General features: G+C 39.6%; 1 protein-coding gene across 6 annotated transcripts in view; it reads right to left on the minus strand.

The window, feature by feature from the left end:
- Positions 1-18,367, minus strand: part of HS6ST2 (heparan sulfate 6-O-sulfotransferase 2) — a 330,939-nt gene that overhangs the window by 26,284 nt on the left and 286,288 nt on the right. For 4 of the 6 annotated variants that reach the window (XM_024241121.2, XM_054545079.2, XM_054545081.1 and 1 more), the window contains one exon: positions 16,904-16,990. The exons of the other annotated variants lie outside the window; for them this stretch is intronic. In XM_024241121.2, coding sequence (XP_024096889.2) covers positions 16,904-16,990 — 87 coding nt within the window. The remainder of the gene's footprint in view (positions 1-16,903; positions 16,991-18,367) is intronic. 6 annotated transcript variants of the gene reach the window in all.

An 18,367-nucleotide genomic window follows, 5' to 3' on the forward strand; every position in this document is an offset into this window, starting at 1 on the left:
AGCAATTTTCTTCATTTCTGTCCCTAGACAGTTTCTCTCACACCTCCCCCTATTGTTCTGTTTCTTCTATCTCCAGGATGATCGATGACCCAATAGGCATTTACATTTATAAAGCAATCACATTTACATAAGATAGCTCTTATCTACAGCTGAAAAAGGCACAACTATAATACATATATAATAGAGAGAGCGCCTATTCATCACCCACATTTACAGCGCCTTCTAACAGGATAGACTGTTCTAGGAATTGGTATACGGGGGAGAGAGCCCTATAAAATTTATCACTAAAGGTAATCAATGAGTTCCAACTAACATGCTCCACACCTTGAGGTGAAAATATGCCAAAAATACAGGGAAAACATATTTACTCCTTAAAGTTTGCTGAATTTAATTTGAGCTTTCATCGATTTCATTTAATACAAAGATTATATAATCAGAAAGTCGGCAGCAATTGAAAATACCAAGTCTAGTGTTCACCCATCAGGGCATTTTGGTAATATCTAGTAATGGCAGGAGATTCTCATTTAATTGAATTGGAAATGCAACGTATATTAGCTTACAGAAGCTTAATCAGTGTGATCAAATTAAAACAGGCCACTAAGACATACCATCCTGATTAAGGCACTTGCAAACATGCCACAATTATCAGAGATTTGTGGTGTTAATGATTTAAACTCAGGTTTCTTCTCTAGGGATTCAGACTTAGATTTTTTTTAACTAGACAATTAGAAAACGCCACCCTTTATTTTGAAAAATGTTGCAACAGTATTACTGACATTAATTCTCAAAGAATGCAGAACAGTAAATACCATGTGCTCGTAGTTTTTTTTTTTTTCTTTTAGCGGTCACTGCCTTCTCTTTAAGATGAGGATCATTAATCTCGAAGCTTTAGCTCCTGGGAGTGGTAATGAAGTTTGGCAATGGTGAAGTGACCATTTTTTAAAGTATTAGGGGAAAACTCCACTTTTCTGCTTTCTGCAAAGCAGCTCTAGGTTTCACCAAAAGAGATTTGCTTATAGCACTATTCAAAAAACGCTTTGACTGAACTGGCCTGCTGTCCTGGGTAAAACACTACAGAATTAGTCCATTTCTTTTCAATGTGTTCTTAATAGACCATTATAAACACTATCTTGGGAGATGTGAATTACTTTTTCCCTCCTTTTAAAACTCATCTTCTTGGCCCACCACTTTTAGAATGCAGCAGTATTAAACTACCTGGAAAGGATCTCGTGTTTCTAGCTCCATTATTTGTGTTGATAGTGGTGATGGGGGCTTGTCTAATCATTTGTTTTTACTTTAGTCAGCAAAGCCAGCCCCCTCATTTAACAGCAGAGAAAACAGATTCAGAGAGGCTAGGTGACTTTCTCAAGGTGTCAGAGTTGGTTAGGGTTAGGTCTGGGGACAGACGTGCACAGTCATTTGACTCTCAGGGTTTTTTGCATCCAGCTTAGTCAATTAAGACAAACCCTAAGTCATTGGAATCTGCCTTAAAAGAACTGTGCACTACTGAGTAAGTAACTCTGTTAATGAAAGGACTACTGTGGGTTGAAAGAGGGATGAAGATGAACAGGAGGAGGAGAATGTTGTGCTGAGATGGGGTAGGGGATGCAACTTTCAACAGACACTGCAGCAGTCTTAGATGGCTGAAGCCAGGTCAAGGAAGATGGTTCTAACATCCATCAAAAGCACAATCAGGTCAAACTCATAGAAGCAGAAAGGAGAATGGTAGCTACCAGGGGCTGGGCAAGGGGGTGGTGATGGTTAAAGGGTACAAACTTTCAATTACATAAGATAAATAAGTTCTGGGAATCTACTACACAGCATAGTGCCTATGGCTAACAATACTTGGTTTTATATGTAAAATTTGCTAAGAGGGTAGATCTTATGTTGTAAGTGTTCTTATCAAAAAACAAAACAATAATAATCATGGGGCAGGAGGAAACCTTTAGGGCATGATAGATATATTTATGTCCTTGATGATAGTGATGATTTCACAGATGTATATTTACCTCCAAAACTCAATGAGATATATACATTAAATATAAATAAATATTAAATATATGCAGCTTTTTATATGTCAATCATACTTCAATCAACTGGTTTTTAAAAAGTACTCTCAGGTACAATTTCTCAGATTCAGAAAGGCAGGGACAAGCAGTAGGTTCAAATAGAAGCGCCTGTAGGGTAAGTGTACCCCAGAAGTGCTCCTAGCCCCTCTCTGTAACATCATGAGGTTCAGGGAAATGCAGTGTGTACTATAGTTCGCTCAATACCAAAATCCTCAACAAAATGCTCTTTGTTTAAATAAGCTCAAGAATCTTTAAAGTTCAAGGAGGAAGAATACTTCTTTATTTATCCATTTATTTTAGAACCTTTTCACATATCGAGTTACAGTGCCTGCACTTTCTATGAGATGCTATAAGATGGAATGAGAGAATAGGTGGTCTTTTCTGGCATGTGTTGTATACCTATTCTGTTTACTGCAGATACTTTGCAGATACTTTACTACAGATACTGCAGATACTTTACTCACATCAGCGCATACACTGAGAGCTCATTTTGTACTTTGGTAGGCTCTGTGGAAGATAAAGAAGTACTCCCACTCTTCCTCAAGGAGCCACAGCCAGAACTTTGCTGGAGAGATAAGCAAACAAAGGGAAAGTTAACAAGAAAGAAGACAGTTGTCATTTCCAGAACTTTTTCTTCCAGTGGAGACAGTCCTCCAGCTGAGTCTCCAGCTGCACCTTTCTTATAAAGCACATAGCTTTGTTCCTTGTATTCTAGTTATTTTTGTATATGAATATCTTCTTTACTAGAAAATTAGGTGCTTAAGAGCAGTATCTGTTTCAGCCCTGCTGTCTCCACCTTCTCTCCTCCTTCTTTCACATCCACCTCTCTATGCCCACCCTGCCCCAGCATCTGGTACTGTGCCTATCACATTCTAAATGCACAATAAATAGTTGCTCATTGAATTAATAAACAAATGAATGGCACATCTTAGTGTCTGGTTCAATGCTAAATAGATGCTATTCAGAGGAGGGAGAGATGCCCTCAGGCTGCATCAAGGGAGACATGATGGAGTAAGGGGCACAGTAATTGTTTTGAAATATAAGTAATAACAACGATTCCATTTAATGAGTACCAGTATGTACCAGAAGATTTGCCTGTCATCTCAGTGAACATTCAAGGAATTTCTAGCAGAGAGGGAGGTCCAGTTATTATTCCCATTTTACAAATGAGAAAACTGAGGCTCAAAGAGATTAACTTGTCCAAGGTACTAGAGCTGGGATAGAAACATATATCTTATCTATTTCGAAAGAATGAGCTGTTTTCAATGAACTAGTATTTGGACCTGGGTAGTTGAAGGACACAGGTTATTCAAGATAGGTGCAATGGTATGGAAAAGCAGACATTTTATAGACAAGAAGAAGACCAGTATAACCAAGGGGATGAAGGTTGGGCCTGATGATAACATTATATTGTTGGTGATAAGGTTGAATTTGTTAGTGAATATAATATAAAGAGACAATTTAAAATTTATTTTAAAAATTGTTTATAGGGTTATATAAAATAGCTACAATGTGTATGTATAGCATACAATGAATATGAGGAAAACTCATGGACCCCCTAATGACATTTAAATTAAAAACAAAGACTCCAGCCTAACCATCCGCCTATTTTTTGGGAGAGGATGGCTTAAGCAACTAAAATAATCCTTTCCCCAAGCAAATGGTCTTTCTTCCCCTACAGGTTTCATTACAGCCTAGCACAGAGGCCAGTTTAAGGAAATGGAGTGGAAATAGTGTGTGTTCATTTAGTCTTGAGAGCAGATGCCAGTCGGGGAGCATTACTCAAAACCTGTGGCATTTTTTTTTCCTCCAAGTGTTTCAGATTCAGCCTGGGTGTAGGCTGTAATCTTAGGGAACAATCACCTGTCAGTCTGGTCCTTTTCATCTCTTCAGAGCAATTTGGCCATATGAAAGGAAGCATTTCTTTTTTTCTTCTTTTTTTAAAAAAGCTTGCAAAATTGAGAAAGGGGATTGTGAGATTGTCCAATAGCCAGAACTGCTTTGCCTGTCACTGGGGAGCTGAGGCATGGTGGATAAAGGCGGTTTTCCAATAAAAACCTTGCTCCCTGAGTATTCTCTGGCTGGGTCTACACTGGTAGTTATCAGTTCCTTCTTAGCAACAGGGCTTTTGTATTTTTTATTTATTTTTATTTATTTTTATTTCAATAGCTTTTGGAGTACAAGTGGTTTTTTGTTATATGGATGAATTACATAGTGGTGAATTCTGAGACTTTAGTGCACCCGTCACCCAAGCAGTGTACATTGTATCTAATGTGTAGATTTTTATCCCTGGCCTCTTGAGTCTCAAAGTCCATTATATTGCTCTATATGCCTTTGCAAACTCATAGTTTAGCTCCCACGTATAAGTGTGAACATATGGTTTTTGGTTTTCCATTCTAGCAGCAGCAGGGCTTTAAAAAATGAAATCTAGGCAGATCCCAATATGTAAAATAGATTAAAATGGAGTCACTCAGGAAGAGGTAGAGTGAGGGCCTGGAGCCCCATCTATTTACCACTTCAGACTACCCCATCACTTTCACTCATGGCAGGCTTTGGGGTCCTCCCTCAGAACCCAAGGGCTGTACAGAACATAGACTGAAAACCACTGGTCTACACAGAGGAAAGACATGGTAAGTGCATTGCAATGGCTCTATGAACTCAGGCTCAATGGCCTGGGTGGCTTCTTTATACCTCTTTTAGTCCTTTTTCATCTGCTAGAAGCCAGAATTGGAATGAAGAATGGCTACTGGCAGGCAGAGATTCCCCACCAGGAGGCATTTGCAGGGGAGAGGGACAATATGCCTTTTACTTGGTATTCCTGTTGACTAACACAAATGCCTTGTCCATTGTAGGCATTCAGTAATGAATGGTCACACTGCCTCCCAAATTACAAGAAAGCAGAAAAAAATAACAACATTATGCATGTGTTTCTTCACCACCAAGTGGGGGAATAGAAACCCAGATAATCAGGTAAGGAAACTCGTAGTCTCCAGACTTGATGTGTTTTTTAGGACAAAGCTGGGTATGTGTAGTTAGCCCCTGAAAATATGGCTGCCAATGGAGGGCAAGTGAGAAATGAATAGTCGGTGAGACACTAGGCAAGTGGTTGGGAAAGGACATAACGATCTGTGGGAGAAAAGGGGCAACCTCTGCAAACCTGGCACACAGATGGCAAGAAGACATTCTCAGGGAAAAGGGTAAGAGTCTATCAACTTTACTTGTATGGAGATGCACTTTTTTCCCCCAAAGTTACTGAAAACCACCATGAAGTATGTTCTTGTAATTATTTATTTTTTTTGTAAGGTCTTTGGAGACATTATATTGCTTGTTTTCATATCCTCCTGGTGATGCCAGGAGGAGTGATGAGAATGATTACCTGCATTTCACAGAAGAAGGGGGAGCAGTACTAGGAGAGTGGGCAGTGGCAGCATACTATTAGGTTGGTGCAAAAGTAATTGTGTTTGCCATTAAAAGTAACGGCAAAAACTGCAATTACTTTTGCACCAACCTAATATTTTCTGACAAATATCACAACTGAACAACATACCCTGGTGCCTAGGGTGAAGGCACAAAATGGCTTGATCATCCTTGAAGGGTCCATAGGCACGTATTGGGGAAGTGAAGATAAACATGCAGATGTTGGGTAGAGAACATCTCATTAAAGCCTGTGGAGCACAAATCTCCTCCCCAACCATGATGAGAAAGAAGGACACTCTTGAAGAGCCACTTGGAAGCAAGCCCAGCCTTCTTAATTCCATTAATTATGGTCTTTGATGCCAAAAAAGCGAAACTCTTTAGACTCCAAAGCTGGGAGAATCATTACCTTGGCTCAGCTCCACAATCCAGCCATGCTGTGTCTGCTGAAAGTACCCAGACATCACCCCAAAGAGAACCTTCAATATTTGGGTATGGGCAACACCGTCTAAGCTACTGATGAACTCTCTCTGAATCAACGTCATGGAGTAGTTCTCAGGATTAAATGAAATAATGCATGCATTTAAAGCACTCTGAACAGGGCCTGGTGCGTAGGAAGCACTCAATAAATGTTATTTCTTATTATTTAAAAATTCCAGGCCCTTGCTATATTTGGCAGTCTCTGGCATCTTTGTTGGAATTGAAGTCTGTAAGTTTCTCTACCTGCCTGTAAAGGTGTAAAATATGGTTTTTTCTTTTTTTTTTTTTTTTTGGTCAGGTATGTAAAATTATTTGACTCTAATATCAGAGCACCTTGTGCTTTGGCCAAAAAATACTTTAGGATTTAGAGTTAAAAGGGCCCTGTTTTGAATCATGGCTCTACCGCTTACTATCTACGTGGCTTTGGGCAAAAATATGCTATTTCTCTCAGCCTTAGTTTTCCAATCTGTAAGATATAGATATAATTCCTGCTTCCTAGGATAGTGGGTAAAATTAATTAAATGAAATAACAAAGAGAAGGCTGTTTGCAAATTATAAAGTACTTTACAAGCAAATTCTTTTTTAATTAGGAATTTTAGGCTTAGCCAGACTTGCCTCCCTTCTTCCTTATATCCCTGAATTCACTATGAGCTTTGCAGACAGTGATGGCCAAACATATTATTACACCTGCCATACTGCATGGGCCTAGCCAGTTGATCATTTTGATTAAATGATCCAGTCAACTCAAGAAAGCAGTTTTCTCAGTGTCCTCATCCCCTCCTCTACTCAACCCCACTCAGGTGATCCAAAACACTAGCTCCTGTGATTTCACATAAATATACCCTTGAAGCAACACGATATTCCTCTCAGAACATCTTCACCATCCACAATCTTTCCAGGGATGCTAGGCACCCATGCACTGATGATTTGTGCTTCAAATGCATGTGACATCTTAATTATCTAGTGCAAATGCTACTTTAAGCAAGCACTAACAGATGGTGGCCTGAATTTTATAGCATTGCCAGCATTTTCCAAGCAAAATTTATAGTGCAGTCATCAGTGAGCTGAGTCCAGCCTCATTTTTCTTTTTTCGTTTAAACTTTAGCAAGCGACCATCCTGAAAACCCAAATCATCTTTTCTAATGGAGTAATAGCTATTGCCCGTAACGTTGTTTTATTTCTGTCCTCCCCACTTCCCATTCTTAGGCTGCTTGCCCACAACATATATAGTAGTGAAAGTGTCAGAGCCAGGTGCTGGTATTGGAGTGCCAGGCAATATTGCCCTTAATTGCCCTTATTCTCAAGTTGAAATACTAAAGATAAGGTGGTATTTCACCACTCCCCATAGCCCTTGTAGAAGCTTTTAGCTATATAATCCTATCCCATCTAACTGAGGCCTCCAGCAGCAGGACCAGTCTTCTAATATTTGTGAATCAAAGTCTAGTCTAATATAGTCCCTAAGCACGCAGGTTGTCTTCAGAAGGGGTAGATGAACTTAGCCTCGTGAGACAAGCTCAGATGTGATCTGAGTATTGGCCCTATCACCTACTATGTGACCTTGGACAAGTCAATGTCTTCTGAGATTCCTCCTCAGTAGAAAGGGCTAATAACCCTTACTTTATAGGCCTATTATAATAATTAAACAAGATAATATGTAAAGCACCTTGCACAGTGTTGGACACACAGAAAGTACTCAATAAATTATAATTCATAAAAGTACTATATTTTTGCTGTATGTAAAGAACTATTCCAATTTCTTTACATGCATTAACTGATTTAATATAAATCAAGCCCTTCCTCAAATGTCACCTTTAGTGATGTTTCCCTCAACTACTTTAAATTTACAAGTTTCTTGCCTCCACCATTCCTTATAACTCTCCCCTGCTTTTTCCAAATTATGACTTATTCCCTTTTAAAATAATACATCTTTTACTTGTTTAATGACTGTATCCCTCCATTATAATGGGCATAAGGACAGGGAATTTTGCCTGTTTTGTTCTCTGCTGTATGCCCAGAGCCTAGTGTAGCATCTTGTACCTACTATGCACTCAGTAAAATTTTTGAATGAATAAAGAATTTAATCCTCAAGAAAACCCTATGAAGCAGACACTACTAATAGCTTCTTCTTATAAGTGAAGAAACTGATGCAGAGGGAGAGCAGGTAACCTTCCGAGGGCAATGCTAGGCTTTTAAGGCAGTAATTAGGCTCCAGCATTTGCTGTCTTAACCATTATACTATACTACCTCTTTCAAAGAAGAGAGAGCGAGACAGAGAATATGAATGAAAGAATGAGAATAATGAGAAAAGTGTATATGAGTCTATGAACTTTAGGGTTTATTTTTCTTCTTGTTTTTCACTTTTTCTCCTCCACCTCCCCCTCCTCCCCATGAATAGGATCTACTTTTCTCTGATAAAATGTATCTGTGCAGTACTATGGGAATCTAGCTTTGGACATGCAATAAAGACAGAGATCAACCATTTGTTCCCAAAATAGCATCTTCAGAGGACACTTCCATTGTTCAACTATCTCTCCATTGTTGTATGTGTCTTTTTCCAAACTTAAGTGGGTAGAAATTATTTACACACCAAAAAACTCATAGCTATTTGTATTAGTCCATTCTCACACTGCCATAAAGAACTGCCAAAGACTGAGTAATTTAGAAAGGAAAGAGGTTTAATTGACTACTCACAGTTCTGTATGGCTGGAGAGGACTCAGGAAACTTACAATCATGGTCTAAGGTGAAGGGGAAGCAAGGCACCTTCTTCACAACGTGGAAGGAGGAAGAAGTGCTGAGCAAAGAGGTAAGAGCCCCTTATAAAACCGTCAGTTGTTGTGAGAATTCACTATCACAAGAACAGCACGAGGAAACCGCCCCCATGATTCAATTACTTCCACCTTGTCTCTCCCTTGACACATGGGGATTATGGGGATTACAATTCAAGATGAGATTTGGCTGGGGACACATAGCCTAACCATATCACTATTCAACACTGTATTAAAGGTTTTAACCAGTGCAATAAGGCAAGAAGAAAAAGACATCCATATTGAAAAGGAAGAATAAATCTGTCTTTATTCACAGATAACAATCATCTATGTTGAATATCCAATGAATATCCAGTGGAATCTACCAAAAAAAAAGCTCCTAAAACTTAGTAAGTTTTGCAGAATACAAGATTAATCTACAAAAATCAATTACACTTCTGTTATCTATTAGAAACAATCAGAAATTGAAATAAAACAATACTACTTACCATAGCACCAAAAGTGTGAAATATTTAGGGATATATCTGACAAAAAAATAGGAAAAGCATGTATCCTGAAAACTATAAAACACTGATGAGTGAAATTAAATAAACCGAAATAAATGGATAGATACCCTGAGTTCATGGTGACTCAATATTGTTAAGATGTCAGTTTTCTCCAAATTTGATATACAGATTCAAGGCAATCCTTGCCAAAATCCCAGCAGGCTTCTTTTTTCTTTTTCTTTTTGCAAAAATTTATAGACTGATTCTAAAATTCATATGGAAATGGAAAGGACGTACAATATCCAAAACAAGTTATAAAGGAAGAATGGTTGGGTGCATTGGCTCACACCTGTAATCCCACCACTTTAGGAGGCCAAGGCAGGAGGATTGTTTGAGACCAGCCTGGGCAACATAGTGAGACCCCATCTCTACAAAAAAATTAGCCAGGCATGGTGGCATGTGCCTGTCGTATCAGTTACTTGGGAGGTTGAAGTGGGCCATGATTGCACCACTGTACTCCAGCCTGGGTTGACAGTCTTATCTCAAAAAAAAGAAAGAAAAAAGAATGAAGTTGGAGAGCTCACAGCACCTAATTGCAATACTAGTATAAAGCTGTAGTAATCAAGACAGTGTGGTGCTGGCATAAGGATAAACATATCAATCAATGGAATAACACTGAGTCCAGATATAGACCCAAATACATATGGACAAATGATCTTCAAGAAAGTTGCCAAGGTAGTTCAAAGAAAGCTCAGTTGAGAGCCAGAAAAATGGGGTGGAAGAATTCATAGATCAATGAACAAACAGATGAGGAAAGGAAGGAGGGAAAAGTGAAAGAGAAGGACAGAGAGAGAGAGATTTGCTTTTTATTACGTGGAAAAAAATAGCGTACTGTTTAACATCACTCTTCCTTGCATTCCTAGACTTTCCCAATAGGGAGAGAGATGAGTGGAATTCCAGACAGTACCTGGGAACTGGACAGAACCCTGAGCTCTGCTAGAGCAATATAAGTGAGAATTTTCAACCATGTATGACACATGAGGTAGAAAAAGAGTCACTGAGGACCCCTGTTCTAGAGAGCAGCAGCACATTGCCTCCCTGATTTTTGTATGGCAGTTGAAGGGAGAGAAAAATGGTTCCTTCTTTTCAAGGCTTGATTAACAGAACACTCTTCTTGACTAAGCTATAGAAGCATGACCAGCATGGAAAGTCATATATGTGGGGTTGGGGGGGGGCGGGATTTATTATGTCATGAAGTGTACTGTATATCCTAACCATCACAGAGATGCAGGTGAACTTGCTAAGAAACATTTCCATGGCTGGCCTCTTTCTTCCTGGATCTGTTACTCATTTCTTGTAGCATCTAATCTATGGGCACTGTTTATGTTATTATGTTATATTGTTATTATGGTGCTGGGGCTTTTACTTCCACATTTCAGTAACTGGCGAAAGCAGACAACCAGAAAAACTGAGGCAACCAGAGCTCATCAGAATCATACTGGCCAGGTCACACTGTCCCCTGCTGCAATACATTGGCAGCTGAAACAAGCATAATCACTAGTTGACATTTATTGAGTGCTTGTCATGAGCCAGGCACTATGAGAGCCTTACTTAGTTTATGACATTTAATCCTCACCAACAGCCCAATGAGGTAGGTACAAAGTTAATGAATGGTAGAGTCAGGACTCAAATACAGGTCTATTTAACTCCAAAGCTGATGTTCTTTCAAATACACACAAGGCTGCCTAATTTATTTAAAGATATCTTTGAACAGCCCTTTGCCACAGCTGATTAGCACTAGGTTAAATATCAAAGCATGTCCAGCCTATGTTATTTATCCCCTGTTATTGAAAGTCTTTTTCAAATAGCTTAGGCTAATTTCCTGCCTTATTAATAAATGCACTTTCTGGGATAAACTGGAATTTTTTGTTGTGATCAAAGGTCTCACACTATTCTTGATGGGGGACTACTGAAGGAAAAGGTAGTTAGGCTATAAATGAATTCATCCTTGAGCACACTCCACTAAAAGCCATCTTTAGGAATACATTCTGACATCAGTTTATGCTTTTGTCGTTCATCTTTTTCTACAAAGGTGCAATTGCAAAAAAAAAGAAAAAGAAAAAATAAGCAGTAATATTAATGCTTTCATTTGTCACAAGCTTTTGTGATATTAGACTTAGTCTAATAGATAAACTAAGGAACTATTGACATTATCATCACATAAAACTACAGCAATTACTGGCAAAGTCAAATACTTGGCCAGTGGATTGCTATGTTCATGCAACATACAACCATTTTGAAGAGAACACACACACACATACTTTCATACACACACATACTTTCATACACACACAGTGGCAAAATTAGTGGGGGTTAGCAACAGTCACAACCTAATGTCTTAGAAAAAATACATGGGTCTCAATTAGAGGAAAAAACATAATCACGATATAATATGCAGGACTCTGGTGCCAGCAATGGACATAGAAACAGCTGAAGCCAAACATGAAAATGCACCATGCTGAGTCCAAACAGCGCAAACAAGACTTCATTTTATCTTTCATTTTTTTCTTTTCTTTTTTTTTGAGACAGAGTCTCACTCTGTCACCCAGGCTAGAATGCAGTAGTGTGATCTCAGCTCACTGCAACCTCTGCCTCTTGGGTTCAAATGATTCTCCTGCCTCAGCCTCCCGAGTAGCTGGGACTACAGGCGTGTGCCACCACGCCCGGCTAATTTTCTGTATTTTTGTAGAGATGGGGTTTCACTGTGTTAGGCAGGGTGGTCTTGATCTCCTGACCTCATGGTCCGCCCACTTCGGCCTCCCAAAGTGCTGGGATTACAGGTGTGAGCCACCACACCCAGCCTTCACTTTATTTTTCTAAAGCCGAAAAGTTTTTCATTTGACTCCTGCCAGCCAAAAGCAAAGGGGTGCTGGTATGTTTAGTTTATTTATGAAGCTATGTGCTCTTGACTACTCTTATCTGGATACTACTGAATAGATAAACAGGTTTGTTCACTATAAGGTACTTCTGGCAAAGACAGGTTAAAGCTGGTCTTCCTGTGGCATCTGCTACCAGAGTCAGCTCCAAGTAGATTTGTGGAGTAAGCAGGGCTTGACTTGATCATCTCATATTCCCCTTCTGTACAGCTTCTTTTTCTCCATTTTAATATCCCTCCTTTGCCTAGCTTAATTCATTTAACCCATCACTTATAGTGCTTAATTCAACATTTATAGTATCATTTGCCAGGCACTGTGCTTGGTTGCTCTGCCCTGGCCCCGTAATATTTGTGGCCTTCACTAGTACTTGAAAACTGGACTTGGTCCTTGTTATTCCCTAGCCTGAGCCTATGTGAAAAACATCTCAGACTGAGAGGAGTGATCGAGTTCCATCATCATCTCAACTTTGGGCAATTTAATTTTTAAATGGATGCCTCTGAATGTCATACGTAGATGTAGATATACGTGTGTCTGTTTGTCTATCTACCTATCTAATCTACATCTCCTTAGCTTTGGTTGGCTGATTTGAGGGAGAATAGCTATAGTGATATATGAGTTCTCTATTGCTTCATTGATGGAGTAGATTAGAGGCTTGAGATGGCTCAACAATACTGTTGAGGAAAGGTAGCTGTCCAAATAGAACCAGAAATACCATTATTTTAGAAGAAAAAAATGAAGCAGTTGAGAAGTACATGCTTTTTCCTTTCATCACCGCTACTGCTACATTTTTTTAAAAGTAGGATGATTCTAATTTTTCCAAAAAGTCTCCATTTTCACAGTAGCTGGCAGAGCCCACACAAAAAGAGGGAAGAGCACCTGGCTGGACATCCTGAGATCTGGCTCCTGGCCTCCCTTGGTGCAATTAGCTGAAGTATCTTGCTCTCTGGGAGAAGAATTGTAGCATACATTGCAGTGGAAAGATCATGGGACAAGTATCAGAAGACCAGGTGTCTAGGCTGCCCTCTGCTAGTGGCTAGGTGTGTGCCTCATGGAAAGTGACTTACCTTTCTTGAGTCTCAGTGTCCTTGTGTTCAGCAAAATAATTGGTCTCATGTAAAGTATGAAAATGTTCCAATACCAAATGAACACTATAAAGGCTCTTGGTGGCTACTACACATGCCCAGCTTTGACAGTTTAAGTGCTTTCTGGGGATAATCCAATGGGTCAGCAAATGGATTGACTGTGGTCTGCTGTGTTGGCCAGAATAACAGGCTCACATTACCAAAGGGAACCATATGTGAGGCTAAATGCAGTGGTCTGGCCTGATTGGTCATGAGTCAACCTCTGCAAAACCTATGCTTCCTGATCTCAGTGACACAGTTCTGCACTGATTTTTTTTTTTTTTTCTGTCTTGTCAATTTGGCTCACTGTTGGCATAGAAGAAACTGCTTGCACCTCCCTGAAAGTCATTTCCAGGGTAGTCTGGCTCTGCTGCTCAGACATATCCCATTCCATCTGTTCCTGCCTGAAACAGAGGGCTGCCTACCCAGCTTCACATCCAGGCAATGAAATAGAGCAAGCAGAACTGACGCAACATTCAAGCTGTAGGTTTCCTAAGCGACTCAGCATGCTACACTGAATCTCAGTAGGCTCCAAATGGATTGAAAGTCGGAAAAAGGTGGAATTAGACATTTCATTTTAGCTTTGACCTAATCCACAACTCCAACGTGTTCTGACCAAGACACAGAGGATTCTGCCCCTCTGGAGTGACCGACTTGCATTTTCTTTCTCTAACCTAACCTTGCTACATGAAGGGTAAATGGATAAAATTAAAGAGCTCAGGGATTGCTTCTCAGGAGCCTTTATTGATATCCTCATATGACCTATTTCCCACCCCAACCCTGGCATCAGCTAGGGATTGTAGCACTTAAATACCACGTTGTCATCCTCTGTCCTCCCTACTAAGTCTGTGAGCTGCTTGAGGGCACCTATAGTATTTTATATTTATATGGCCCCAGAGTCTAGTGCAATGGCACAAAGTAAATGCTTAATATATTTTAATTACTACTACTATTATTATCATTGGTGCCAAAGAAGGTTTTTTACCAAAATTGTTCATTTGGATACCTCAGGTGGGCATATGATTATCCTCTTGGAGCCTCAATTTCCTCATGTGTGCAATAGAAATAATAGTGCCTGTTTCATGAGCTTTTGGTAGGCAAGGATTAATGAGACAAAATGTACCAAGTGCTTGGGATGCAGGTTGGCCCATAACACTCAGTCAACACATATTCCTTATTTTTAGCCATGATGCATATTTGGGGCAGCTTGACTTTTGCATTTTTGTTTTCTTCAAAAACAGAGAAGACTGAATTTCTTTTCAGAGAAGAAAAGAACCCTCCTTCTATCTCCCAGCCTGTGTCTGGCCTCAAAATAACATAGGGAAATTCTTAAAAACTGCTCTATATCCTATTGTCATTAGGTCAAATAACATCAGAACATGGCATCCTCTGTGCTGGTTGTTGTGAAAATACACCATGGGGAAAAGCCTTGGGGTGGAGACATCTACCTATCCCCCCTCACCACCACACACACCAAAGCTAACGAAATGCATAGACAGTGCAGCAGGAACTGGCAATCACAACTCTCTCTGAACTAGAACACAGTGCCTAAACATCCATAGGCACTGTTCTATAAAGTGTGAAAAATGCCCTTCATAGTCTCACCATATGCACAGAAGGTCAGTACTGCTCCTGTTGAAAATGATATCCCAAGAAGGAGAAAATGTACAGTAATGGAAAAAAAAAAGAAAAATCTCCTGAAAACTAATGGGAGAGGACTAAGAGGAGGAGCACAGTGCAAGAAACCCTGGCACACATATCTAGGAAGAGGATGTCGGAGAACTTGTAATTTTTCACTAATAACCAACAAAAACAATGAAGAATTCAGAACTAGCTCAGTCTGTGAGTCACTATACATGACAAGTAAAAGACACCTATCTCAAAATGTGCAAAGAGAAAGACCCTTCACCATGGCAGAAGCTTGGGATGTGACCAAGTATGGCAAGTGAGATATAGATCATTTTTTATCTCCTTAAGAATGTATTTATTCAGCCCTCCCACTGTTGAAAACCTGGGTATGGTATTAGGTATGCATTCTCTATGTCATCTTAACTCAGAGTCTACCAATTGCTCCTTTTGTAGCTCACACGGAGATTCTTCACTCAAAAAGTAAGACAGTGAACTCCTGCAAAGCCAAAAGAAACAAGGGAAGGCCCCTTTGGAAAGGCAACAGCAAATCACAAACATCCATAATTATACATCAGGGACTAATAAATGGAGATTGTGCCCTGTGGTTGTTGGTGTGACAGGTAGGTACAAGGTGCCCAGGTAGGGTCTGCCATTGTTGTAAGCATGGAGTTAAAAGAAGTTCTGCAATGCCATCCCTGTTAACTAAGAGTGTGTGTTAACAATGAATTGGGACTAATTTGAAAACATTCAGCTGCCTGGGAATGTGTGCATCAATTCCCTTCCTTCATAATTTATACAGCATTTTGATTGTGGTGCTCAGCAATAAATAACTGAAATGAGTTCTAACTGCTTGGAGATTTAGTTTTATGTCTTTAACAGTGTTTTTTATATTCTGCAAGATAACCCGCATTCAACTTTATATGCAAACCTGAAATGGTATTCAGAGGAAAAGAAGGAAAAAAAGGCAGCCAATAGATCTTTCACTTTGGGAATTGAACATAAGATCATATTCAAAGTGCAGCATTTACGGTCCAATGCTGAATACATAAAATATATGACCATTACAAATTCACCTTTCATTGCAAAGCTGTGCTCTTGTAGTGACATATCTTATTGCTAGATTAGAGCTTTTAGCATGATGAAGGCATCTTTCATCTTCTCCTAGATGCAGGCTGGGTGCTCTTTCTGGACTGAGTTTCTGCCTGTCACAATGCCCCACACCCTGGAGAGAGAGCTTACAGAGCACTCGAGCCATTCACCACAGGGTTGAAGCAACTTCCAAGGGGGAAGTGTCTAATTAGAGGTATGTCATCTGCATGGGATCACACTGCCTGAGTTTGCCACACTTTGCTGAAACCAAAGGGAGAGATCGGCTGGTGTTGTCTTCTGGAATAAGCCCAAAAAAAGTCAATCTAATATCGCAAATATTCAGCCCATACAAGTTTTGGTAATACCAAAAAGACAGCTTCATGTAGGACTTGGTGCATGTTAATTACTAGGAAAAGAATATACATATCATATAAATCAGTGATATGGTTAAAACATAAATGTACTTAAACCAGGAAATTTATGGAAAGGCTTACCAGATTCTTCTAACTCAAGCCTAAACCTCAGTGTATGGATCAAGACAGGTTTTCATGGACTTTGTAAGTCATAAATCAGTGCTGCTGCTGCTGCTTTAATTCTTAAAACTTGTAATCCAACTCTTACATTGCCCTTATGGACTTATGTCCTTGCCCTTCACAGTCAGCCCTAAGCTATCTTTCCAGAGTCATCTCCTGACTTTTCTATCCCTCTCCTCCCTCTTCCCTAGTTCTTCATGCACCCAGTATTACTGACACATGCCTTGCTTGTTTCAATTCCCCAGTGACGAGCCCAGTGGGAGGCACACAGAAGACACTCCACAAATCTTTGTTGAATGAATATGAATAAATGACAAAAGGAGGACAGCACTTGACTTTTTGACAGCTATGTCAGATGTACAGGAGCACTTTTTCACTTACTTCCCACTCTTAGATGTGTTCCGGGTCTTTGTGGATGACGGAGAGTTGGCGCCTGCGTTAGTGTTTGGAGAACCCCGTTTATCCTTACTATACCCACAGAAAGAATAGAAAACATATACACAACAAGGACCACAGAGACAAAAAGCAATTAGTCACTTCATTTAAAGACTTTCAAGGCCAGCTTGCATATCCCCCCACCGCCCCCTGGCCAATCTCTCTCTCTCTCTCCTGTCAAAGTATGATCTTATCCAGTTGTGCCCTTTAAAGGTAGAGAGTGGGAACCACTGGTCAAGTTCAAAGAAAGCTATCCTTTTGGCATTCAAAGCTTGAGCTCATGGATTCCATCAATGATAGCACCACAGCCCAGGCCCCAAGGGGGCCTCTAGTTTAAAAAAAAAGTATAAAAATAACTAGTCTTTAAAATAAAATCCTTTCTTTCCAGGCACTGAATTCTCTTCATTACATGTTCAGTTCTGAAGCTGCTGACTTTTAGTGAATTATGTGGATGCCAAATGACTTCTAAAAGTCTTTGGGAGATACTATCAGATGAATTAATAATTTTCACTCATAATGTTACATGGGAAGTCCGTGAATTCAGATATTCTTTCAGGAGAAGCACCACCTGCTTCATGAGTAATTGAATTTAAATCTCCACCTTCAATAACTCCACAGCTTATGTCAAACCTTGGAAACAATTACGAAATAAATCACAAGGAAGGCCTGCTTAATCTCATCAGGTTAATAAACGCAGACGAATTAATCACCTAAAGGTAAACAAAAAGGAATAATTGATTGGAGTCTTCTTGATTACTTTATTCTATTTCCTTTATCAAACTATTTTACCATTATCTTCAGTTCAGCTGCTCTGCCTTGAAATTATTCCTTTACTTCATCTTCAGATTTCCATGGAAACCAATTCAAAGCCTTTCTCTCCACTTGAAGATGTGTGGAATTATTTATCCTGATTTCATCAGGAAGATTTTTTGTTGTTGTTGGTAAGTTCTACGTCAGCATAACCTTTTATAAAAAGTGAAGGTAAGAAAGAAAAATATGTATCTTTGCTTTTAATGTGTATAATAGAACCTTCCAGTGGCAAAGAATATTGTCTCAGAAAATGTCAAACATCTTTTCAGATATTTATGAACCTTTTAAGTATCTCCAAAACAGGTGTCTGCAAGTAGCTGTATTTATATGTGGGGTGGGCTGGGGGTCACAAAAGATATTCTGCCATGCACCCATCAGCTTCAAATGACTTCATGGATATGATTGGAACAAGAGATAATGATGGGTTCCTGGTGATTGCAAAGGTAATAAAGATGTGTGTGGGTACGGAAAAAGGCTGATCAGGAAAAGTCAGAGAGATAGCAACTGTCCAAGCACTTAAGAGTCAGCATCTAGGCCGGGCGCGGTGGCTCATGCCTGTAATCCCAGCACTTTGGGAGGCCAAGTCAGATGGATCACGAG

The sequence above is a fragment of the Pongo abelii genome, chromosome X (genome assembly GCF_028885655.2).
Source record: "Pongo abelii isolate AG06213 chromosome X, NHGRI_mPonAbe1-v2.0_pri, whole genome shotgun sequence".
Classification (NCBI taxonomy): domain Eukaryota; kingdom Metazoa; phylum Chordata; class Mammalia; order Primates; family Hominidae; genus Pongo; species Pongo abelii.